The sequence below is a fragment of the Podarcis filfolensis genome (genome assembly GCF_964270895.1).
Source record: "Podarcis filfolensis genome assembly, chromosome: 7".
Taxonomy (NCBI): Eukaryota; Metazoa; Chordata; class Lepidosauria; order Squamata; family Lacertidae; genus Podarcis; species Podarcis filfolensis.
In genome coordinates, this window is record NC_139603.1 from 59,253,321 (window position 1) to 59,278,137 (window position 24,817).

General features: G+C 41.8%; 2 protein-coding genes across 2 annotated transcripts; one reads left to right on the forward strand and one right to left on the reverse strand.

The window, feature by feature from the left end:
• Window positions 1-15,372, forward strand: TERF1 (telomeric repeat binding factor 1). The gene is made up of 9 exons (XM_083623387.1): window positions 1-354; window positions 2,279-2,374; window positions 4,032-4,162; window positions 4,425-4,511; window positions 6,564-6,710; window positions 7,249-7,358; window positions 8,662-8,765; window positions 10,478-10,551; window positions 11,756-15,372. Exons 1-9 carry the CDS (start codon window positions 132-134, stop codon window positions 11,912-11,914), a joined length of 1,131 nt encoding a protein of 376 aa, XP_083479513.1. The 5' UTR covers window positions 1-131; the 3' UTR covers window positions 11,915-15,372.
• On the reverse strand, window positions 11,407-24,817 carry SBSPON (somatomedin B and thrombospondin type 1 domain containing). Its single transcript, XM_083623443.1, has 5 exons — window positions 24,257-24,817; window positions 19,589-19,783; window positions 15,954-16,044; window positions 14,721-14,900; window positions 11,407-12,976 (listed from the first exon to the last, which is right to left on the reverse strand). Exons 1-5 carry the CDS (start codon window positions 24,480-24,482, stop codon window positions 12,859-12,861), a joined length of 810 nt encoding a protein of 269 aa, XP_083479569.1. The 5' UTR covers window positions 24,483-24,817; the 3' UTR covers window positions 11,407-12,858.

Consider the following 24,817-nt stretch of genomic DNA (forward strand, 5'->3'; position numbering starts at 1 on the left):
ACTCCTTCCCAGATGGCCCGCGAGGCGGCGGGAAGAGGCGTGGCCAGAATGGGGCCGGTGACGTAGCGGGACGGTTGAGCGAAAAGGGGGCGGAGTTTTACGTATTCGTTTTGAGCGCGCCAGATTCGGAAATGGACGTTGAGGCGAGTTTAACGGTTTCCGGCCCAGTTCGTCCCCCTCGACCGAGTCCCGCGGCGGTAGGTCCGGCTGGGCGTGACGAGGCGCAGGTTCCTTTCTCTCAGGTGGAGGCGGTCGCCGCCGGATGGATGCTGGACTTCGCTTGCCGCTGCCAGTGCCGCCATTTTTGTCAGGGCAACCGGAGGGAATTCGAGAACAGCCGAGACCAGGCGCTGAGTGAGTGACTGGCCCGGCGGGGGGCGGAGGGTTGCTGGTGGGGCCGGAGCTGCCGCCGCCCGCTTTACTGGTTCTGCCTCGAAAACACAGAAAGTGAAGCTTCTCCCCTTCCTCGTGCCAGCAGAAAAACTTCGCTCGCAAATTTACCGCGCAACAATAACCACTTCCGTAGGAGAAAAAAAAATTCTACACACAAAGAGTGTGTGTGTGAGAGAGAATATTAGTTTATTAGGAGGGACAAGAGGACACAAATAGCAACTGCAAAGCCAGTATGAATGGTTCCAAGCATGCCTCTGTTTTATTTTCCCTTGAGGTGTCCCTGTACTTTTAGCAGTTGTATTGTTAGTACAGGTACAAGATGTTGCAGCGATGATAGCCCTGTAAAGCTGCAGCTTGCTGGCCACATTCTAAATGCAACCAACACATCTGTAGCAGTACCAATCTGATTGCCCTGGAGAACAGCAAGTTCAGACTCCTGGGGAATTTTCTGTGAGAGAAAAGGTTATTTAGCGTTAAATTTGTTATCACAAGCGCAGCGTATTAAAGGAAGAGATTTTTCCAATTTTATCCTCTTTAACAGGGTGGAAGGTTAGGCTGAGAAATAGCAACTGTCCCAAGGTCCCTCTGAAATACAGTGGTACCTCAGGTTACATACGCTTCAGGTTACAGACTCCGCTAACCCAGAAATAGTACCTCGGGTTAAGAACTTTGCTTCAGGATGAGAACAGAAATCGTGCGACGGCGGCACGGCAGCAGCAGGAGGCCCCATTAGTTAAAGTGGTGCTTCAGGTTAAGAACAGTTTCAGGTTAAGAACAGACCTCCGGAACGAATTAAGTACTTAACCTGAGGTACCACTGTAAAATAAAACCTTGGGTATCCCTGCTGAAGGACACTCAACCCATTTTACCACTCTGGTTCTATTACAGTTTGCTTGTTTACTTATTTAGTGTATCACCCTTCCCAGGGCCCCCACCTCTGCAGAAGGGAAAAGGTGCTGAAAGCCTCAATCTCAACAGGAAGTGATTCTTCCTGCCCAGTTGAGAAAACAAGGTCCAGAGTGTGGCCTTCCACCTGCGTTGGATGGTTGACATGTTGGGCCCCTGGTCATCATGGCAGCTATGTAGTCCAGAGCCAGCTCTTCCCAGCTCCTCTCTTCCCAGGCACAACCCATGTCCCTTAATTTAAACAACAACAACAAAACTCCGAAATTTAAAAACACAAGTTAAAAGCAGTCAAAAAAACAATTCCAGTGGTTTTAGAACAGGGACTTATAAGGGAATGCTTTTTCTTGATGTGGTAACTACAGTAGAGAAACCAAAGCTTCCCTCTTAGCTTAACTTGGCAGATTAGTATGTTCTGCCTGAGATGACCTAGTCAAATAATTAAGGAACACTAAAAATACGGTATCAAACTGTTGCGCAATTGTATCATGTTTGCTGTTATGTGGTGCATTATTTCTAAGACAAATTTACAAAGACACAATGCATTTATGACTTAAGTAACTACTTCAGACTGTCACACTGGGGAGAAATTGGGTTGTTACCACCGTTCAACCTAAAAGCGTCCTGAAATTTATTTATGCTGAAAATTGGCCTGAAAATCTCTTGATCTCTGGCTCCCTCTATGGTCAAAATAACTCTAAAATTTATTGTTGTTTAATTGCATGCAAATATGAATCTTATTGACAGATTGACTAGTCATATTTTAGAATGAGTGCATCAGTATAAGCCACTAAATAAAAGTTGCCCTTGAATGCGCCAGTCCTAAATAAAATTATTTGAAAGATAGTGCCATTGATTTTAGCACAGCTTCATTTCAAGTAACTGTGCTTAAGATGCAGAAAAGGTTCCTGATACTGATAACCACACAGTGGCACTATAGGAACAAAATTCATCTAATCATGTATGCTCTTTCTTTCTCCAGCTATTATCAAAGGACTAAATCAAATAGAAACTCATCAAATGAAAACAGTGTGCCTTTGTCAGCTGTTGGCATATATTGCAGAAGGAAAATCACTTGGTAAATATTCTGCTAAATTTCTTCAGTTTGCATTGTAATTCCTTTACAATATTCCTTTACAACCCCAACTTACACTGGGGTTACATTCTAAGGATAGCACCTAAGGCCAAAGTAGTGTATAGTCAAAATATATTGGGTTCAATGGTGGGTAGGATTGCAAAAAAACATTTTCCCTGACTTCCAACCGCTTTTAATGTTGTTGTTTTGTTTGTTTTTTTTAAAAGCCTAGTGCATAAAGCTGAATGTGCACAATTAAATGTGCATAAGTTGTAAGTTACCTGTATGGATAAATCAAATGAGGCTTCTTTTGTTTAGTGGCAACAATGCATGCAGTGCTTCACAGAGTGGCATAACAAAGCAACAAAAGGTCGCTGTTTTCAGGAGCTTACAGTCTAAACTTGGACATAGGGTTGGAAAGGATGAGACTCAGATAACAAAGGACAGTCATGAATGGCGTCTAAAAGTTTTGTTTGGTCTTGATAGAAAGCTGTTATTTGTGATCCCTTGCACAAGTCACTGGGGAAAGTTAAAAGCAATAAGAGGCTGTTGTTGCTCTTGACCAGGGATAGGCAATCTAAGGCCCAGGGGCTGGATGTTGCCCAATCACCTTCTCAATCCGCGGACAGTCCAGGAATCAGTGTGTTTTTACATGAGTAGAACGTGTCCTTTTATTTAAAAGGCACCTCTGGGTTATTTGTGGGGCATAGGAATTCGTTCATTTCTCCGCAAAATATATAGTCCGGCCCACACATGGTCTGAGGGATGGTGGACCGGCCCACGGCTGAAAAAGGTTGCTGACCTCTGCTCTTGCTCATGTCTAAAGTCTGGCCTGAGAGAAGGATTCTGCTCGTTCCCTGAGACTACATTTGTCTGCCTTTGTTCTGGGCTTTGGAGCCACTCAGAAGCAGCACATAATGTGCTGCCACTTCAAGGTGCCACCTGGTGCCGAATGAGAAGCTGTGCCCTGAATACTCTTCTATTTCTTTCCATGTTCTTGAAGTCATGGTTCTTTGTATCTCAATCTCAAATGCATAGGTCCTGAGAATATCCAAGGGGGGGGGCCTTCCTAGTTTGACAGAGCAGTTCCATTCATACTTTTTGGCTGGGGGTCTGCAGTGACAATATTATTCATGCCAAGAAGCTAAGCCATGCCAGAATTAACAGCCTCAGTGTGGATGTTGAATTCCCCCAGAACTAATGGTATAGGAGTCTTCAACACCACCTCTAATATCTTCTCTGTCAGCTCAGGCACTGAGATTGCTGAGCAGTGCAGCAGATAGCAAACCAAAATAATATCTCATCTATCCTGATTACCTAGCACCAGGTAAAACACTCTAGATCCCCGTTCAAGTGATCAGGAAGTCTGGAGAAGGGAGACATTTCCTACAGACCACAGCAATTTCCCCTCCATGACTCTCTAGTCTGCCCTGAGCTATTGCCTTTACTACCCTACATTTGGTTGATAGAACAAAAACTGGTCACATTTAATTCTGTAAGGGTCAAACAAGGAGGCTTAACAAACGGCAGGGGGACCTAAAACCATCAGCTGTGGAAGCATATGATGATTGGTAAATTTTAGTGTCCTTTTTGTGTGTGTCTTCTTTACTCTATGAAATACTCTATGAAATTTGCCCTTCTCATTTTATTTCCTTTTAAGATTTTCATTTGGGGGATGATGAAGACTCTTCACCACTGGAAAAAGCCCTGTTAATCTGGACTTCGTTTTTAAAAACACAAAGCAAACAAGATAAGCTGCATGAAGACATCAAGCGGTTAATTCAGATTCAGGTCTGTTTGTAGATCCATGCAGCCATATTTGCTTGAATGTACCATGGAAATAAGCCAGAGCATCACTCATTTAAATTTCTTCATGGACTATCATTGACCTGTCCAAGCAAGACCATAGGATTGAGTCTTAGGAAAGACCATTAACAAAGATTGGTCATGTAACATTCAGCTGCAGAAGTAGCTTTGCTCCCATACAGTATTACATTTTTGTGTGTAATTGTGACACCTCTTAATCAATCCAGAATGTATTCTTTCTTTGTAGGCTGTAGCAGTGTATATGGAAAAAGGATATTTTACAGAGTCTGCAGAAGTCCTGGAAAGAATATTTCCGGAATCTCTCTCAAATGAGGTAATACTGAAGTTTAAGTATTTTTGAGTCCAGAAGCTTGATTACTCCAGACAGTTTGGTCTGGAACAAATTTAAAAAGTATCAGATGCCTATAAATGAGCAATATGCAAATTTACCAAGCTAATTGCTTGTTTGTCAAATTATTGCATTACTGTGTAGAATGGGGTTACAAAAGAGATACGAAAGATAAAATCAGTTAAAATTAATGAGAAAATCAGAAAATGCCTAGGAGCTTGTCACTTTCCCTTGGGGCTTACTTCCAAGGATTCTGGCATTGCAAGGACTTACACTGTAGTGCACAGGTGGCTGAATCTGTGGTCTTTGAGATATTGTTGACTCCCAGTTCCCATCAGCCCCAGTCCGCATGGCTAATGGTCAAGGATAATGAATATTATAGTTCAACAACATCCAGAGGGCCACAGGTTAGCCGCCCCTGCTCCAGTTGTAGTTTCTACCTTTGTGGATGCAGCCATTGTGTAATGTGAAGACACTAAAGCCTTATCTACACACTAAAAACCTCCAGGGTTTTATCCTTAGTACAGTAGAACCTCTACTTATGGACATAATCAGTTCCAGAGGTCCGTCCACTAGTCGAAACGGTATGCTAGAAGAGGCGTCTTGCGCGCGTGCACATTTGACGGTAGCGCACTTCTGCGCACACACAGATGGCAGAAGCTGCTTCTGCGCATGTGTGAATCACGGCAAACCCAGTGTTTACTTCTGGGTTTGCTACGGACGCAACTTGGAATGTCCACGAGACAGGGTGTATGTAAGTTGAGGTTCCACTGTACTGTCCTCTTAAACCAGACCTTCACAGCATAGAGCCTACATTCTGACACAGCGCCCTAAGATAATTCCCAATAGCCAATAGCTTGCAGTTGTCTCTAAGGCCCACCCTAGTTTATTGGAAGTGGTACTTAATGAGAAAACACCTATATTATTTCTCCTCCTTGGATTCAGCATCAGGTTTTTTTAGCCTCTTGTAGCCAGCTATGCTGCAAGGTCTGCCTGTGCCCAAGAGTCAGTCACTGGTGTGAATTCCTTGGAAAGTGAAAGCTTTGTGTGCCATTACTGCACTTGAGGAAGAGTTGGAGAGAAGGGGCAGAAATAGGGGGAGTGCTATAGAGTGGACAAAGAGATTGGTGTGCTGAGGAAATAATGTGAGCAGGGTATAGAGAGGAGGGTGTGTGGTGTGATGTGAAGAGAAAGGGGCCACCTTACAGAGTTGTACATTAGAGATCTTGAAGTTAGATATGTTTCCTTCACAGTTCAGACAGTAACATGTGACTTACGTTGTGCACTGCTGTTAGATGCAGGTTGAATGTTGAGAGTGTCATTGGGGGTGTCCTTTGGAGCTCCAGAGTATGGGTGTGCAGTTCTCATGAGTGTTTTATGCAAAGCTCCACTATGCAGGACAGCCCTGTATAGGAAAGTTTTTAATGTTTGATGTTTTACTGTGGTTTTAGAATTCTTTGGAAGCTGCCCAGAGTGGCTGGGGAAACCCCGTCAGATGGACAGCATATCAACAGAAGTAGTAGTAGTAGTAGTAATTTCAAAATAAGCAAGGCAGCTTTGCTTCTTCCTTGCTCCTTTCCCCTCATCTCCATGGCAGAAAGCATGCAGGGTAGGGTTCCATATTTTCCCAAGCCAAGCTGCGGACAAGAAGACATTGCTCTTGGTCACCAAAGATCTTGACTAATGAAAATCAAGTTCCCTATATTGAATAGGATAGCCACTCTACATTTTGCAATCTGTAACTATATGGAGAAGTATTGAAAATTTATTCACAAACAAGTCTATAGAGCAAAATATTCCTTTAGATTGAAAATGCTAGATAAAAGAAGGGTAATTTGTGCAGCAGTGATGTGATTTGTACCAGGATAACAAATGGACCGATCCTACCTGTACTGAACTTCTTAAATTTTGGCTCGTAGAAGGCAGAAATAACATACTCCAGCTGTTCATAAAGGTATATCCTTAGTAAGATACAATACAATGTAACCCTGATCATATATATATTAATTTTTGATTTATTTATTTATTTGCATTTAGCCTTTGCGAATGAAGCTGGCTGCAATAGTAAAACACAAAGATCCATATCATCCATTTCTCCGAAATTTCAGTTTCAGTCTTTTGATTCAGAACATCAAATCTTACATCAATATTTTCTTGAGTGAAAAAACTGATTTTCTAACGAAGGTATGTTGAAGCAATGGGACATCTCACTTCACATGAATATCATTCTATGGAAAATTAAACAAATACTAAAAACAGGAAAAAAATTGGCTTACATCCTTTAAAGACAAAGCAAAATATAATCCTGGTTTGAAAAATTCCAATTTATGTGTACAGTGGACCCTCTAGTTACATACTGCTCTGGATACATAACTTTCAGGTTATGAACGCGGCAAACCTGGAACTGTATAGTTCTGGGTTTCGCCGCATGCGCAGAAGCGCTCAATCACGCCGTGCACGAGCGCAGAAGCAGCGCCTCTGCCTACGGACTTTTCGGGTTGCGGACGGACCCCCGGAACAAATTGAATTCGTATCCAGAGGGTCCTCTGTACCTGTCATTTAAGTTGTAGGTGAGTGAACGTAAATCATTGAAATTTGTTCTTAACATTGTAGTGTAGTTTTACTCCCCCCACCCCCCAAAAATGGATATAGTATTTCTAAGAACAATGCACCAATTTTTATTGCTGGTGAATTAAAGTGGCATTTCTTCTCTGTTTTACAGGAAGCTATGAAAGAAGTGGAAGCTAGAAGTTCAGGAAAAATAATGTTAGAATTGCAATGTAACAGTGTAACTGAATCAAAGAAAGAAAACTGTTTGGAAACCAAACAAAGGTTAGTACAATGGTACCTCAGGTTACATACGCTTCAGGTTACCGACTCCGCTAACTCAGAAATAGTGCTTCAGGTTAAGAACTTTGCTTCAGGATGAGAACAGAAATCGTGCTCCAGCGGTGCGGCAGCAACAGGAGGCCCCATTAGCTAAAGTGGTGCTTCAGGTTAAGAACAGTTTCAGGTTAAGTACGGACCTCCGGAACGAATTAAGTACTTAACCCAAGGTACCATTGTATCACTTTAAAGTAAGTACATATTGAACATGGTTCTTGTTACTGCAGCTTTATTATAGCAAGGGTAGTGTAGGTGCGAGCAGGGATTTATTCCTGAAGAGTCAGTCTCTTTTTGTGTGAAACCATATTTTCCTTAGCTCCAGACTACATTTTGTCATGTTTTTATCATAGTAAAATTTAGTAAGTAGAGGCATAGGCTGGAAAATCACTAGCTATCTAGTAAGACATTAGGGTTTCTGTATAGCATCTCCATCTCAAAAGCATTGTATGTGTGCATGTTTATAAATACAACTACACTGAGAGAAGCTTTTTCTTGCTCTGCCAATGGGCGCTGTAAATTGGAGGTGCCCCACAGATGCACAATAACTATATCAATCTGTCCTTCTTATTCACTTTTCCCCATTACCCAGGATGGTGTTTCACCCAAGAGTGGTTGGCAGTGATGCAACTTTCCTTGGAACCCTAACCTGAGAGCTTCCTGAAATAGACCTGGGGTGGGGTAGATGCAGGGAGAGTCAGCATCAGGCAGCATGGCTGAAGATGTTAAGGCACTACAGAATGGTAAAAGTAGCAGTATTGATCAAACATAGAACTTTAAAACCCAGATTCCTACCCAGGAGTAGTAAAATTGGGTACAGTATTTACTTCCACAGCATCACGTGTCCCTGTATAATATGATGAATGCAGCTGAAATATAGTGTTATAGAAGTTTACTTATATCAAAGAGGATTCTGAAGTTTGAGAGAGATGGTGACAAATTTTCTATATGCAAGATAAAATGTTGGTAGAGTATCGTAATTTGATACAAAGCAAAATATTATGTGGACATCCACTTCATCACTGCCTATGTTTGGGGCCTCCCAAGAGGAATGTTTTTTGCAGCATGAGGCACTAAGCTTTGTGGAATGTGGCCAAAGTTATATTGATTTTGTTCTTAATTCTGATCTCACCCTTCCCTCAAATAAACTCCATCCAGCAAAGAAAAACCACTGCAAAAATAGCTTCTAGCATGAATTCAAAATAGTTAAGTATCAAGGCTTGAAATTTATGTATGTTTCATTCCTTTATAGCTCAAACAGACAAACTTGTTCATTAGCTAGCCAAGTACCTTGGGATTCATGGCAACTACAGACTCCCCAGAGAAAAATAAGGAGAAAAGGAAGTGCTCTTCAAAGTAAGTGCTGCAATCCTTTCAGTGTATATGAACTTCATTTTAATTTAGGTGGATAAATAATTTAAATACTGCTATAAGTTTTTAAATACAAGAAAACTGCTTATAAATACTATGCATTCATACCTGGATCACAGCCTTAAACAATTTTTGGTACCAACTATTTAGGACTTGCCATGGTTCTGGTCCTACTTTGATGTTGTTTAACATCTACATGAAATCGCTGGGTGGGGTTATCTGGGGGTTTGGAGTACAGTCATACCTTGAGTTGTGAACGTGATCTGTGCGGGAGGCACATTCGCAACCCACAGCGTTCGCAATGCACGAGCACCGAAACCCGGAAGTAACCCGTTCCAGTGCTTCCAGGTTCAGCACAGTCCACAACCCGAAAAGGCGCAAACCGCAGCGTTCACAACCAGAGGTATGACTGTACGTTGTCAGCAATATGCTGCTGACACACATCTGCAGGTGTGCCAGTACATGTGCTGGACCTTGGTAATGGCCTTGCCTTGGTAATGGACTGGATGAGAGCCAACAAGATGAAGCTCAATCCAGATAAGACTGAGGAACTGTTAGTGGGTGGTTCCCTAGACTAGATGGATGGGAGATTGCCTGCTCTTGATGGGGCTATGTACTCCCTCTGAGGGTGTAGATATGTAGCTTGGGGGTATTTCTGGATCCTTTTCTGTCACTTGATGCTCGGGTAGCCTCAGTGGTACCTTCCATCAGCTTCAGGTGGTGGCCCAGCTGCCTCCCTGACTGAACAGGGAGGGTCTAATTTCTGTAGTTATGCTCTGGTAACCTCTAGGATCGATTACTGAAATCTGTTATATGTGGGACTGCCTCTGAAGATTCTTCAGAAACCTCAGCAGGTGCACAGTTCAGTGGCCAGGTTGCTTACTGGGGCAAGACAGTTTGAGCATATTACATCGATTCTGGCCCAACTGAACTGGCTGCCAGTTTGTTTCCAGAGCTAATTCAAAGTGATGGTTTTGACCTATAAAGGCTTAAATGGCTCAGGACTAGAATACCTCAAGGACCACCTGCCTCCATATGAACCAACCCAGACTCTTCAATCATCATCTGAGGCACTTCTTTATGTACCCCCTTCACAAGAGATTTGGAGGGTGGCAACACAAAAACAGGCCTTTTCTGTGGTGGCTCCCCACTTGTGGAATGCTCTCCCCAGGGAGGCTCACCTGGCACCATCATTTATCTTTAGGTGCCAGGCAAAAACCTTCCCCTATAACCAGGCCTTTGGCCTTTTAACTATCTGTTGCCTTTTAGAAGTGGGTAGGGTGTTTTTGTTTTTCTTTATACCTCTTGGTTTTAATGGGTGGGTGGGTGTGTTTGTGGGTGTGTTATCTGTCTGGTTAGTTGGTTGCAAGTCACTGGGTTGCCCTGGGCTATTGCTAAATTGCAATTAATTGCATATATGTCTAAATTGCAAGTAAATGCATATATGGCTCTCCACACTACTAAATTATTGGCAAGCTTTCTTGCCACCCTAGTTTTTATCTCTTATTAGTTGATGTAGTTGTACATAGTATCTTACTGAAGCAACAAAGCTGTGCCCACAGAGTTAACTGCTATTTAAATTATCTTCCACTGTTTTGCAATAAATTTGTATTAAGAAAATTCCTGAGTATTAGGCCATTAATAATACATTGTAGTTGAAAGATTCAAAATATTTATTTTGTTTGTACCTGAACTAGACAACAGGGAGCTGCATGATCCTGAAAATGGTCAAGAAGATACTTTATCTCTGTCAACAAGTTTTAAGAGACAGGTATGAATGGGGGAAGGGTTTTAAAATGCAGACCATGTCCTTAGAAGGGCCCATTGAATCCAGCTTCATGCTGTCACAGTGGCCAATCCATGCCTATGAGAAGCCCACAACATCACTCTCCAAACTTGTGATTCCCAGAAATTGCTATTTAGATACTGCCTTTGAGATTGGAATGTAGCCATCTTAGCTACCCATTGATTGTTGTGCCCTCCATGAAGATGAAGGTGCCCCTACTTGCGCAAAAACTCCTTTCCAGAGTTGACAAGTGACATCTCAGCTTGGCAGGAGAGGGTCTTGGCCTAGCAGGCTTGGGAAGCCGGCAATCCCAGACTTAAAATACTGTGTTCATTGTGGACAATTTCAGGTTCTCCCTAAAATAAGTAGATACATTGCTTTTTTTCACAATCTTTGCTATTGAAATAATCTCAGAGCTCAAAGCAGCTCTTTTGAGAATTCCAAACAAGCTGAACCTACCCATTTCAATAGTGACGGATGTTTATAGAAGATTTTACATGAAAGAACACTGTGAATGTTCAAAAGGCTGTTGACTTTTTACAACTCTCTGAGTGGTTACTCTGTTCAATGTTGCCATTGTTCAATTCTCCCATAGGCAAAGTGAATATTGTAACAGTGTCTTCTGTTAATCATTGCACTATTTTTTAGTTAGCTTGCATTCATGGGTCTATATATTTTTACAATTTTGCAGCTAAAAATAGAATTCAGAAAGTCGTTTTCAGTTGGCAAGTGAATGTTGTGCCCTGCTTGATTGGTTGGAAGATATACATTTTTATCTCAAAGGAGTTTCTGCCTTCTAAAAATATGATGTAGAAAAATCAGTCACGCTATAGATGGTCATTAGGCTGATAGTCATTTTATAAAAAAACCCCTAGATTTCAAGCTTGCTAAAATAGTTTCTAGATTACCGTAGCTTTCCATCAAAACAAGTCCCATATTTAAATACGGTTTTTCTTCCATAAAAACATTGGATTTATTGACCTTGTCCCTAGTGGGAACAATTCCTGAAATGCTACACTTCTGTAGGCTACAAGTATGCAGAAGATTTAACTCCTTCAGTCCTAAAAAATCATAATAAGAACTGAAGGTTTCCTTCACACTTATTAGCTCAACAGTAGAGGAAAATATTTTGAAGTGTGTTGTGCATATTTGAGTATAACAATGTTTTGTTTTGTTTTGTTTTTTAAAGCGATGGAGTTGGGAAGAAGACGAGAAATTGAAAAAGGGTGTACAGGAGTTTGGAGTAGGAAAGTGGACTAAAATTCTTCTACATTATGACTTCAATCATCGGACTAATGTAATGTTGAAAGACAGATGGAGGACTTTGGTCAGACTAAACATGGTTTAAGCTGTCTTCCCAAATATTTTTGTTTTACTCCACTCTTCCCTATACTGCATTTCTGATCTTGTCAGGTGATTCCTTTATGTAGTTTACAGCAGACCAGTGAAAACCATTTTGGTGTAAGTATGTTTAACACAAAAAAATCTAGTGTATTTTATTAAATAGTCTTGTTGCTTAAGCTGGTTTTTGAAAAGGTAGTGTATCTGGTTATCAGGCAAATAAAATGATTTGCATTGAATCATTATGATAATTTATCTTTTACCCTTGAGAGCTTGATAAGAAATTCAAACCTATCTTCTGCACAGTTGCATAAAAGTTGCTACAAGCAATTAAAACAGAAAACCCCAGATGGTCAGAAGCATTCACATGATGAGGGGCCACACATTAGTAGTTGTCTCATGTGAGGAGCTACTTATCTATAAAGATTAGCTGTACTGTGAAGCTGCATCAAACAGCTTCCCTATTCAGGCGTTCATGTGAAGCAGGCAGTCTCCAACCATTTCTTTTGTATGTGCACCTAAGGAACCTGTAATATTTGGCTGATGTTGAATATGCCTGGAATTCCAGTATCTATCCCAGGAACTTCCTTTTGAATGGTGATTATTGTCTTTTGCACTGGATAAAACAAATTGGGAATCACTACCCTGCTATTAAACTGGATAGGGGCAAGTGATTCTGGATTGCCTCATTTTCAGTGGGGCTTCCACAATGATCATCAATAGTGGATTATGCCAAGTAAAAATCTCACTAAAATCCCATCTGCAGACACAAGATGCCTATCAAAACTTACAATAATTAGCTTAGTTTTTATTCAGTGCAGCAAAAGACTGTGATTTCAAAATGTTGACTTGTCACTTGTTAAAAAGCAATGTCTAATAGGGTTACAGAAGTCCAACAGTAGAAGAGTTTCCTCAGTTCAGTAAAATATTAAAGGTTATGTGTTCAAACTGCTACGTAAAAATAAAACTATGTACAAGAGGGCATGAACATTCTTCCAGCTGCTGAACTTTTTTCCATGTTCCATGGCAGGATGGATTGCCAACCGCTTGCCAGTGAAGAACTTTATTCCTAAAAAGAGAACATATGCATAAACATCATCCCATGGGGAGTGGATATAAATACATGGCATTTTAACTTCCTGTTTAAACTTACTGAGCATCCTGTAAAGAGCTACTTCACTGTTCAATAATTCTAATTCGTAGCATCTGCAAAATGCATTTTATTACTTTTTTGTATGGCAGCTAATAGCCTATGCTCTCGGGTTGGTTCACAAAAAAATAAACATAAGCTATAAATCAACACATCAAACTTTAATACTTCTTTTTATGGCAGATATGCAATAAAACACAAAACATAAAATTGAAAAGCCCAGATTAGAAACATTTTTTTAATCTTCACCTTCTGTCAATATAGTTTCACCACAGATAAAATACTTTCCCTAGCAACCAGCCACCTCACTTTATTTGGCCAAAGAAGTTGTAACAGGGTCTCCAGTGATCTTGGGGATCAGGTAAGTATATACATAGGAAAGTATTTTAAATAACCTGGCCCTTTGAGTCCATAGCAATGCAACATTTTCACAGTGTCTATATAAAAGCAACTTGCATTTACTGTGTCATATTACAGTAACCTTCTTTCTTAAGTACACTGATTTTATAGCAGGGGTTCTACAGATGTTGAACTCCCAACACCCATCAGCCCAAGCCAGCATGGTCAATGGTTATGTATTATGGGAGTCACAGTCAAGCAACACCTGGAGGGCTACAGGTAAGCCATCTGTGTTTAACAGCAACTTTGACTTTACTGTATCAGTTTACTTGTTGGACTGATAGGAGCTATTCATAATAACTGTCCATCAATGAAGAAAGTTATGCATTGATTCTGCTATGGTAGGTGTAAGCTGAGTTCTGTGTGAATTAGCCTATATTTTCTATAACATGGCTGCCAAGGTCTTTTGATGCAGTCATGGAGGCAGAAGTTAAAAGCAGCAAGGTGGTAGCACTCATTACAGTAGGACTAAGAAAATAATTGATTTAAGGACTCTGCTTACTGAGGCTGCAGGGTCTAGGCCCCACCTGTATTGCAGCTCATTGGAGTACAATTTGCATCCCTGTTTTTTGTATGGAAAAAGAAATGTGCCTTTAGCTACTCTGCATGACTAATTTAACCCCACTTTTGTTAGAAAGGGATGTGAAGTAAAAGAGAAGATTTTTAAGACAGCTGAACAACCACTTGGAGAAAAGGGGGGATGTCATCTATTAGTTTTGACATTTAAGAGGGGAAGAAGGAAAGGGGGCAATTGGAAAAAAGTATTAAAGAGGACATCCTCTTCAGGCTCTGGAGAGGGTCTCCTTGTGAGCCAACTATCGAATGAAGTCTCAAAACTATTATGTTGTCTGTTGGAACTCAAACTTGGTATTTTTAAACAGTAATTTAAATGCAGGAAATGGTGTTTGAAGCCTGGATATCAAGCAATTGCTGCTTTAGCCTAAATTGAGACACCTTTACATTAAAAGATCTCACTTTTGAATGAGGGTGGGGGTCAAAACGACCCAGTCCAACTTCAAGTCAGAAAGTTCCTATTCTTCATTCACATCAACAAAATAGAGAAATGTTCTTGGTCTTGCACTTGTGTACCTTAATACTGTACAGAGGAGTGCCCATACAGTAGTGATTTGAAGCAGTACAAGTTAACTTTAAAATGTTCTCTGTGTCAGCAATCTACTCTTTAAAAACTGTTCAATATAACGTATAAGTTAAAATCTTTGTTGTGCTGATGGTAGGACTTCAGAAATGAGATTCAATTGCTTACCCATCTGCATCACCACCATCTCCAAAACAGCGATGGCTGCTAGTGTGCATTGCTGGAGCCTGGCAGGTTACACACACCGTAAATCCTTCTCTGATGTACTGCATCCATCGAGCATATGGGCGATTCTCCATAGAGCAACGAGGAGACAATGTTTCTGTTTTAAATTCCACACAATAGCTCCTTAAGAGAAGAAACTTTGGTTAATGTGTTGCATTATACATTTAATAGACTATAGCATAACTATTACCTGCAACTGCAGTAAAAGGTAAGCCAAAATATGTTGTCCACTGCGTCTGTATGAACTGATGATAGATGAACATAAACATTAATGTCTATCAGCTACAGCCATATTATGTTCACAGCCAGCAAACTGACCTGGGCAGACAATATTTTTTTACTTTTTACTAGGTTTAGCTATGCTGATGTTGGGTGTTTTAAATTACAGGCTCTTGAGAATGAACCCGTATTTTGAGACAATGCAGACAGAATTGGGAAAATATCTGAGTGATTAACTTAATATTGCTACCACTAGGAGTGGGTTACAGAAAAGATTAAAAAAAAAAATTCTTAAATAAGGCAGGTTAGTTGAAATAAAGCTCCATTTATAGGTGAAGTTGTAGCAGGGAGTGAGTTATCCATGAAATACATGTTGGGGGGGGGGGACATCACAGAAGGATCTTCACAATCACTGTGGGCTCCCTAGCAGCTAGGCAACATGAGTGGTCTGCATTCCTCATAGACAAATTATAGGAACAGAATACTATTGAGCTGTGCTTACACTCAAATAATCGCCTCACAGCAGACCCTACAATATGACGTAGGCTGCGGCACGGGACTGAGAAGAAAGAGGCATTCCTGAAAACTTTGCAGAGAGGCCTTCTGCCAGTGGAGTTTTGAATATGGAAGGTGCCCCAACTAATTTTTGCAGTGCCTCCTTCAGAACCCTTACATTATAACTTATCCTATTCCTCAATCACCCTTGTGCAGAGGGTGATTGGCAGAGCATTTTTAGGAGCTTGTGTAGAGAAGAGATGGGGACGACAGCTTCCACCAGTCCCTTTCAGATTAACTCTGGAACAGGCCTGGTTGAATTATTCTACATGAATGTTCAATATTTTCTTTCCTGTGAACTGAATGACCTAGGCGCAGCTCAAGCCTGTGTGTCTCTATACTCAGAGTAAGTACTGTAGAGTTCAACGGGGCTTGCAAGTATGGAATTGCAGCCTTAATTACCTAGAATTCTCTGTTTCTGAAGACCACCTTGGATTTGCAGCTCTCTTTTTTCTCTCTTTGCTGTATTCAGAAGTAGTTATAAAAGCAGGAACTAGGAAGAGAAAGGTTTATCAATACAAAAACAAGCTTCTTCAAGGATGAAAGACACTGACATTACTGTTTAACACAGAGTTCTCTATCATAAGATAGTCATCAAATAATTAAACTGGCAGACAAGGCCATTCTAGTAGGATAGGGTATTTTCATGAGGGACCTATGTTTTATTGGTTATAGGCCTATAAATTGTGAAGGCTTAATACGTCCAAAGTCCTGCAAATATCCCTGTCATTTTGAAATACGGTTCTCAACAAGAGGTTGAATGTGCAAACATTCGCAGTTGAGTAGATTATAGGTTTTCCCCACATTCCAATGAATATTTTCATGTAAATTACCTTTTTACCCTGCTGGCTGCTCTTTATTTGCAATCCCTTTTACCCCAAGTTAAATATGTTTGAAGTATGTTAACGGTTAAAGACTTGTCTCAAAATAAACAAACTTGACTGCTTTCCAGGAGAAATACAATAAATTTAATAAAAGAAAAAAGCTACACAAGCACTTACATAAAAAAGACAATTCAGTTCACTGGGACTTGAACATAAGAATTGCATTTCTGCAGAATTATCACTTGTGCTGCTGCTATGTAACAAACATCTCCAGGTGCAGTGAGGAAGCAGAATGCAAAGCTATTTACATACCACAAAATGTGACAGGTACAGAACCAGACCATTTACATGTGTCCTGTAAATTCTTGAGCCTGCTGCAAAACCAACAGATATGACACTTGCTCCCTATAAATCATGGTTTGCAAAATGGGAGTCAGCCTACTGAACATGTTCCATTCCTGTTCCAGGCTCTGAAGCAATTCCACCCTTTTCCCACCTCTGACTGTAGTTGTGTATTATACATGCACTGACACAAACTATGGTTTACACAGACTTCACAGAGACTCTAACTGTAGTGCCTTTGAAAACTCTGATTATAAAACTCTGACTTCCGGGTTAGCGCCTCCGGTAATGGCTGAATTCCTCTGATCGGGAGGAATTTGCTTCGTGGAAATTAGGGTCTGGGCGCCACGGCGAAGGCGGGGACCCACAAAAAATCACAGGCGGGAGAAGCCTGTGAACGTGGGATTCGGCTGGCACCTTTTGCGCCTCCCGTACTCGCGGGGAAACCCGGTTTCGGGGATCCGGAGCGACGTGGGGTGAGTGGCGCGGTGCTTCGAATTGACTGCTTCTTTCACGGAGTGAAGCCGCATTGCTGTTGCCGGAGAGCGCTGACTTTTTCCTGTGGACAATTTGATCTTAAAACAACTACCCGTGAGTAGAACGGAAAATTGGATTTTTAAACGTCTTAATTTGGCACCGAAACGGGGAGGTTTCAAACAGGAAGTCCGCCTTCCCCTTTTGTAAATAGACTGAAGCAAAGAGGCTGCAAGCTAAAGTCTTGGAAAGCCTTCTGTAAAGGATTAAACTTCCATCGGCTAAAATCATCAAACCCCCATTGGAAGCGGGAGAAGAGGGGGGAAATTTTGGATCGTGTAAGCCTGCAGGAGAGAGTGAAGAAAGTCAAATTACCACCGCTCTGAACCTGGAAACGGGCTGCTAGTAAGACTGACGTTTTGGAAATGCTCATTGACTGTGAATAGATTGTTTGTTGACAGCTAGATAAATAAGAGAAATACATTGTTTCCATTGTCTCCTTCCGCGTTTAAAAAGGAGTAAAAGTAACTGAAAATTGAAACTAACTTTATTGCTTGAACTGTGCTTAAAAGGATTGATACAAATAGAAATTGTTTCCCCCTAGAGGAAGCCTTTGAAATTGTTACATGAGCTGAGCTGGGGGAATTTCCAGCTGCAAGATAAAAAACTGTGAGAATCTGGGATTGACCTTGGAGCGTTAATAATGTTGACAGAAGAAGCCTTAGTGGTTGCATTATGTAAGATAAATGATTCACTGGAACAGCTCCATAAGAAGACGGATGCGATGACTATAAAAATTGATAACTTGGAACAAAAAGTGACTAATTTGGGACAAAAAGTGAATATTAATACAGAAACTATTCAGGAATCGATACAGAGATCTACTTTGACATGGCAAATTGTGGAGAAGGCGGGGGAGAAAGTTGTTGTTGTTGAACCTAAAGTAGCACAAGTGGAGAGGGAGAGAGCCCCAGCCTTACAGATGCAATTTGATGACTATTAAGTTGATGCTTTTTATGATTGAATTTAGAGAAAGTCAGATTTTGAGGATTGGAGCCCCACTTGGACTGGAGAAGGAAAGTTGGATAGATCCCTTCATGCAGGGATTTACTGACATTTGGGACCTGGACTTGGGTCAGGAGGAGACTGGAGTTGTGGGGACTGCCAGATTTGGAGGAACTTTGAAATACGTCCTGAAATATCTTTTGAATCTTAGTTTTAACTATGGAGATTTGGCTGACTTGTCGAGAAGGAATAAAAACATTGCTAGGTGGGAATTTCCCCGAGATCTACTCTTCAGCATCAAAGGAAGGAAAATAAGAACAAGATCAGGAGAAGACAAAGTAAAGTGCATGTATAAATATGAAGAAGACTTGCAGAAGGGACTTGGAAAAGAGTTAAGAGCCTCGGACAGAAGATCACCAGGTTGATGGACTATATGGAATTGACGGAAATGACTGGCAGAATCCGAGACCAGGGAGAAGAGACGGTGGAAGAATATTGGAAAAAGTTTAAAGTCTATATATGGAAATAATGTAAAATTAATGAGTGTTAGAAAAATGTTGGAATGGAATTATACGGCTTTAGTAGAGGAATTATACGGCTTTAGTAGAAATGTTATAAGGAATTAAGCATAAATAACTACTATAGTATTAATGGAAAATAAGGTTAAAATATGTTAAGATAACCATATGACAGAAAATAGAGAAAGATGGAAAGGATTTGCTGAAATAATTAATAGAAATGGAATACAAAAAGGGAGGTGAGAGGAGGTCGATGAAACAAGGGAATGAAAGAGAGAGTATTGAGATGGTATGATGTGTGTTTTTTGAATTGTTTTTGCTCGTTTTGTTTAATGTGTTAATGTTGTGTTGTGTATTGTTTATATATTGTACTGTATTGTTTTTTCTTTCTTTTGTTTTTTCTTTTTTTCTTTTCTCCTTTTTGTAAGGTTTAAAAGTAATAAATATTATTTTTAAAAAAAGAAAGAAAACTCTGATTATAAGAACATGGTTTTGGCTTCAAGCACATATTACAGTAGTTGAAACCATGGCTAATGTTAGGAAGGAGGAGGAGGTGGAAGATCTGGCAAGCAGGAGAAAATATGAGTGCTCTCAGTTTGCAAAAATTAAGCACAATATATTGAAGGAAGCCATTTTAATGAAATTGCAATGGAAAGACAGTAAGGCAGATTCTTTTATTTGCTTCATGCAATATGCTACTTATCAATTGATAGTTAACCCTATGGAAAAATATTATGCATTTTTTTGAATAAATAGTACCCAGTGTTTTTACTGTAGCCAGTCATAATAAATGAATTATTAAAAAGCAATTAAATGTTTATGGATGTGAGTAGCATAATGGAAGATTCGGAGCAAAATAGTATGTTACGTGTACCATGCTCATCTCCACAATCCTGCCCTTCGTAGGTAGTATATTCCAGGCATCCAGCTCTCTCTTCTAATGGAGGACAGGGCTCCCCACCATTTTTGGGTTCCTGCTGTATGATCCGTGTACGCATACGGAAGTTAGGCTTACACTGTGCTGCACAGCCACTCCATTGACTCCACTCCCCAACGATGCATGGAAGAGCTACAAAGATATTTAAGATTATCATCAGTAATAATACCTGAGGAAGTTATGAAGCCATACATCAAATTATTAACATTTTCCCTGTAATACTTAGTGAGTGGACTTGGGATGGGGGGCGGGGCTTGTTATGCCCACACTCTCTATCATAGGCTGCCTCTGGCAGGAAAACACAGGGAGGCCACATAGGTAATTCTGACTAAACACTGAAGTTAACACTGGGTGCCATTTTCAAAACTTCTGTGCCTTGCATAACCCTAGGTCTTTGTAATAAAGTATAATTCGATAAATGCATTTCCTCACATTCACCCCTTGCTTCTATTCTTTCTCTCCCTTCAAGTATGATTCAGCCAAATGCACTTTAAAGTCCCACTGATCCCTATGGAAAACCCTACTTATGACCAATCAACAGCACTAAAAATAACCTCACTTTCATGAATTGTTCCCATTTGTTACTTATTACCTCTTCATCTTTTCTATTGTCAGAATTTGATACAGCAGCTAGGGGAGTAGTATTGTTTTTGGAAGCCACCACACAGTTCTCAGCTGAATCCCCCACACAATGGAAGAATGCACGAGGGGCATGCACTGTATAACCCTGTCCTTGATGGGAGCACCAGACATGTTGCCTGCCAGCCACACATTCAACAGCCAAGTGAAGGGAGCCTTTCGATGCTATTTATTTTCAATCCCCTCACATGAACTTTCCCTCCTGAATGTAATCTGATGAAAGTTTTAACACTTTTCTCTTCCTTTTTTCACCTTCCAAAGAGAGAAGCATGCTTCATGAACTAGATTCCCAGTCTAGCTTGGGTCTTGGCACTCTTATTTCACTTATTTGCTACCCTGGCCTTTGTTGGGAGGAAGGGTAGGATATGTATTTAAATATATGCTGCTAAGGGATTAGTTCAGGCTTCCTCAACCTCAGCCCTCCAGATGTTTTGAGACTACAATTCCCATTATCCCTAAACACTAGTCCTGCTAGCTAGGGATCATGGGAGTTGTAGGCCAAAAACATCTGGAGGGCCGAGGTTGAGGAATCCTGGATTAGTTCAATTTAGCAGCTACAAAATTACAGTACCTCATAGGAATATGGTAACAATGTGTGAAAAATGTGTTACACACTTTGCTATGTTTGAAATCCGGGATAAACAAATGGAAGTTGCTTTCCAAGCCATCTTTTATTTTCTTTGAACCCAGCTTGCATGTCCCTCAAGGACCCACCGCCTACTTGGAAGGCTACCCCTTCTTCTCTCATTCCAAAAATAACATCCTCCCCCCCCCAAATAACTAACAATCCTCAGGAAATCTTTTATTTTAAAACGCTTTAATAATGACTGATACCACATTTTCCTATCTAAATTTCAGTTTAGAAGGTCAAATGCTCAAGTATAGCATACCAGTAGCCTTTCGGACCACCCAAATGGATCTTTTCATTCCTTTGGCCTCCCAGCTTGATGGGAGTGGAAGTCACTACGAAACAGCTTTGTACTGGCAATCTTTACCCTCCCAAGAATCAAGATGGAAGAACTAAAAGTCATGCTCAAGTGAGATTTCACTATTTTTGCTCATTTCAAAGACAATAATTATTTTTTGTTTATTTAATAAAATTTATATAACACTTGATTGTAAGGGAAAAAATGCCACTGGCCATTGCATTCCTTTCTTACATGGATGTGCCAGAGGATTCGAATGAAAATCAGAATCACAGAGAATGTACTGGAGAGTCCACAGTGTTCGTCAGGAGTCCGTTCCACTGTCAAACAGCTCTTAACTGTCAGAAAGCTTTCCTGATGTTAAGCTGGAATCTCCTAACTTGAAGCCATTGGTTCCTGTCTCCAGAGTAGGAGAAAACAAGCTTGTTCCATCTTCCATGTTACAGCCCTTTAGATATTTTCTCTCAATCTCTTTTCTAGGCTAAACATACTCGGCTCCTTCAACCATTCCTCATAAAGCAGGGGTGTCCAAACTTTTTTTATTTGATGCAGTGAACAAAGAGGGCCGACAAAAGTTGTTGTCCTTTTTTAAACTGGTGGTCCAGATTATGGATTAGGACCCCAGGCTGGACTTTCAACATGCCTGTCATGAAGCTTGGTTTTCAGGCCCTTGGTCATCTTGGTTGCCCTCCTCTGCACACGTACAGAGTGAGGTAGGGCAGTGGGACTGCACAGGCTGACCAGCAGAGCCAATCCAGAGTTTCTGACAGTACACTCCCCCAGCCTTGCTTCCATGCTGCTCCACCTACGTCAGTGGCTTTGTGGCACGGACCCCACCCACCCACCTGCCCCTGACTTTCATGCAGTTCAAGCAATGACTAGGCAGGAGAGGAGGGGGGGAAAGAGAAGCAACAACCAGTGCTCAGTAGGTCAGATAGTAGATTGGACCACCACTTGCCAACCACTGCTTTGATGATGAAATAAACACAAGATACCCTAAAATGTTCGGCAGCAGGTAATTATGGCATATGGAGGCATTTGTAGAAGAGGGATGATGGGCTGGACGGGATATTTAAAACTTCCTCTGTCTGCTGTTCCTCCTCCACAACTGCTTCCTGGCCAGGGCTTTCTCCACCATCAAAGCTTATTTCCATCCTGAGAACTGGATGGCAGGGAAGCATTTAAAAGGGGCTAGAGGAGCACTATGCAAGGTAGAATTGATGAAGCTAAGCATCCTCTCCCACTAATTTCCCTCTGCAACTACCTAATAATAATAATAATAATTTATTATTTATACCCCACCCATCTGGCTGAGTTTCCCCAGCCACTCTGGGCAGCTTCCAATCGAGTATTAAAACAATTGTTAGCATCATGAGGCAAAACAGGTTCAGAAACGCCAGTTTGCCTTATAAACTATAGTACCACGATCAGCCTGAGGTACAAGTCTGAGCAAATGGACTTAAAGAGGCCAGGTGATCATCCATTTCAACTCCCCACTCTGAGGCCGGATCCTTTCCACTGCAACCTCTCCCTGCTTCACAGATTAATCCGTATAATCCATTCCACAATGCACCAAACAGAGCAGAAACAAACCTAGCGCACCAGTCCAAGATGCCTGCAGAGCAGACAGCTCCAAAAGCTATCAAGCAAATAAGCAACACTTGCACAGTGCAAGAGGGAAGTCGTGAATATTGTCTGAAATAAAAAAAAGTTATTTTTAATTGTCTTTTGGGTTGCAGGCCTTTAAGGTTCACATTTGACAGACGTCTCCCTGCACCTGCTCCTGAGTCAGCTGTGTAAAAAGAATTAAAAAGAGGAATAAATCCTTATGCAACCTTTTTTTAAAAAAAAAACAAAACACAATTTCCAAGAGGAGGGTCTTCTCACTAGGAGGGCTTGGTCCTCTGGCTTTCAGGTCCTGACTCCAGCTGCTATACTGAAAGGTTTGTATATGTCTGGCAGGATTCTTGCATTCATTGATAAATCTATACCAGCATTGCTTGAATTACAGGGTGACTTGCTCCCTCCCTCAGTCCTTACCTTTTGTGTATAGTGCTGGTGCTCCTAGTTAATGGTTTAGAAAGATTTCAAAAAAACCATTTTAAACCATGATTCGTAGCTATGACTATTTGATTTCATTAAGGCCTCCTACCTTGTCATCTGTGACTGGACTTCACTGTCAGGGGTCCTTTACATTTACCTTTTTTACCTTTACCCCAACAAAGCATTGTATATCAAATCAAACACTTCTACTTTAACTCCATGGCAATGACACATTTAAAGAAAGAGAAAAGAAGCCTCCATACATGATATTTTGTATAACTCTATTCCAACATTGCTTGTTGCACCACTCATGCTCTCAATACATTAGATTTGCAAAGGAATTTAATATCTCCATCTCAAGCAGGAATCTACTTCACATCACAAACAAATACCCAGTGAAGTCTCCTTGAGTCACTTCCTTGCATTTTTTAGTTCCTGAATTGGATTTCCCATGTAAAATAAAAAACAAGGAAATTCGTGTTTTCCCCTCCTTGTTTAAAGCCTTTGCTTATGAAGCCTGCATTTCCTTGGGATCAAGAGCAAAAAGTGGCCAATGCCAGGGCTGGAAAGGGAAGTTAAGTCCTGGGTGGAGATCTGGCATCTGAGCAGGTGGCTGTTCAGCGTCTCATTATTTGGGGTTTAAGCTGAAACAATTATTAACATTATTTTTATTTTTATTTATATCCCGCTTTCCCCCCCACTCTGCGACACAAGACGACTCACGCAAATTAAAACAACACAGATAAAATACTAACAGCTAAAACCATATATAAAAGATACGTTTTTATAGAATTTCTCCAGCCAACGGCAAGGCTTAGCCCTGGTTTGTAAGAGGGTCCGAGTAAAGCCAGCGGCGGCCCTCTGAGCATGTGCAGAGTGGACTCCACCCCCACCTCCGCCGGCAAAAGCCGCTCACGGTTAACCCTTCGGACACCTGTTCTCAGGCGGCAAAAAAAGAAACCCACCCCCCTCCAGTCTCTCTCTCAGCGGCAAGTACCTGGGCACGCCTGGGCGTAGTCATAGCAGCAGTCGCCCGTCAGCTTGCACGCCTCGTCGCAGAAGCACGTCCCGTAGGCTCGGTCGACGCGCCAGCCGCTGCTGGCACAGCTCGGGTCCCGGCCCGGGCAGCAGCGCGCCTCTTCCGCGCAGCCCGCCTCGGCGCGGCGCCAAAGCGCCAAGAGGGCCAGGGCCAGGATGCCCGGCGCGGCCCGGCCGGCGCTCATCTCGCAGGCGAAGAGCTTTCCCCGACTGAGGCGAGGGAAGGCAGCTCCACCCGGCGGGGCGCGCGGAGAGAGGGGGGCCGGGCGCGCTGCTGCCTTGCCACGCCTCGGCCCCTCCCAGCCCCTCGCCAGGCGCCCGCGACTCTCGCTCTCCCGGAGCTAAGGTAAAAAGGGTCGCCGCCGCCGCCACGCGCTCCCAGGAAAAGGCGGCAAGGGCGCGAGGGGGGTTCCGCGCGCCTCCCTGCCCGGTCCTGCCGCTGCTGCTGCGTACTTGGGCGGGGAGGGGGCCAAGGGATGCTCCGGCCCGCTCATCCTCTCCGGGCAGGGTCACGGGAATG

Coding starts and splice junctions, on each gene's coding strand:
- TERF1 (XM_083623387.1), top strand. CDS start 132: ATGGACGTTGAGGCGAGTTTAACGGTTTCCGGCCCAGTTCGTCCCCCT. Junction 4,163..4,424: donor AGCGGTTAATTCAGATTCAG/GTCTGTTTGTAG, acceptor CTTTCTTTGTAG/GCTGTAGCAGTGTATATGGA. Junction 10,552..11,755: donor CAACAAGTTTTAAGAGACAG/GTATGAATGGGG, acceptor TGTTTTTTAAAG/CGATGGAGTTGGGAAGAAGA.
- SBSPON (XM_083623443.1), bottom strand. CDS start 24,482: ATGAGCGCCGGCCGGGCCGCGCCGGGCATCCTGGCCCTGGCCCTCTTG. Junction 19,784..24,256: donor CTACGCCCAGGCGTGCCCAG/GTACTTGCCGCT, acceptor ATATCTTTGTAG/CTCTTCCATGCATCGTTGGG. Junction 12,977..14,720: donor GATGGTGGTGATGCAGATGG/GTAAGCAATTGA, acceptor TTCTCTTTTTAG/GAATAAAGTTCTTCACTGGC.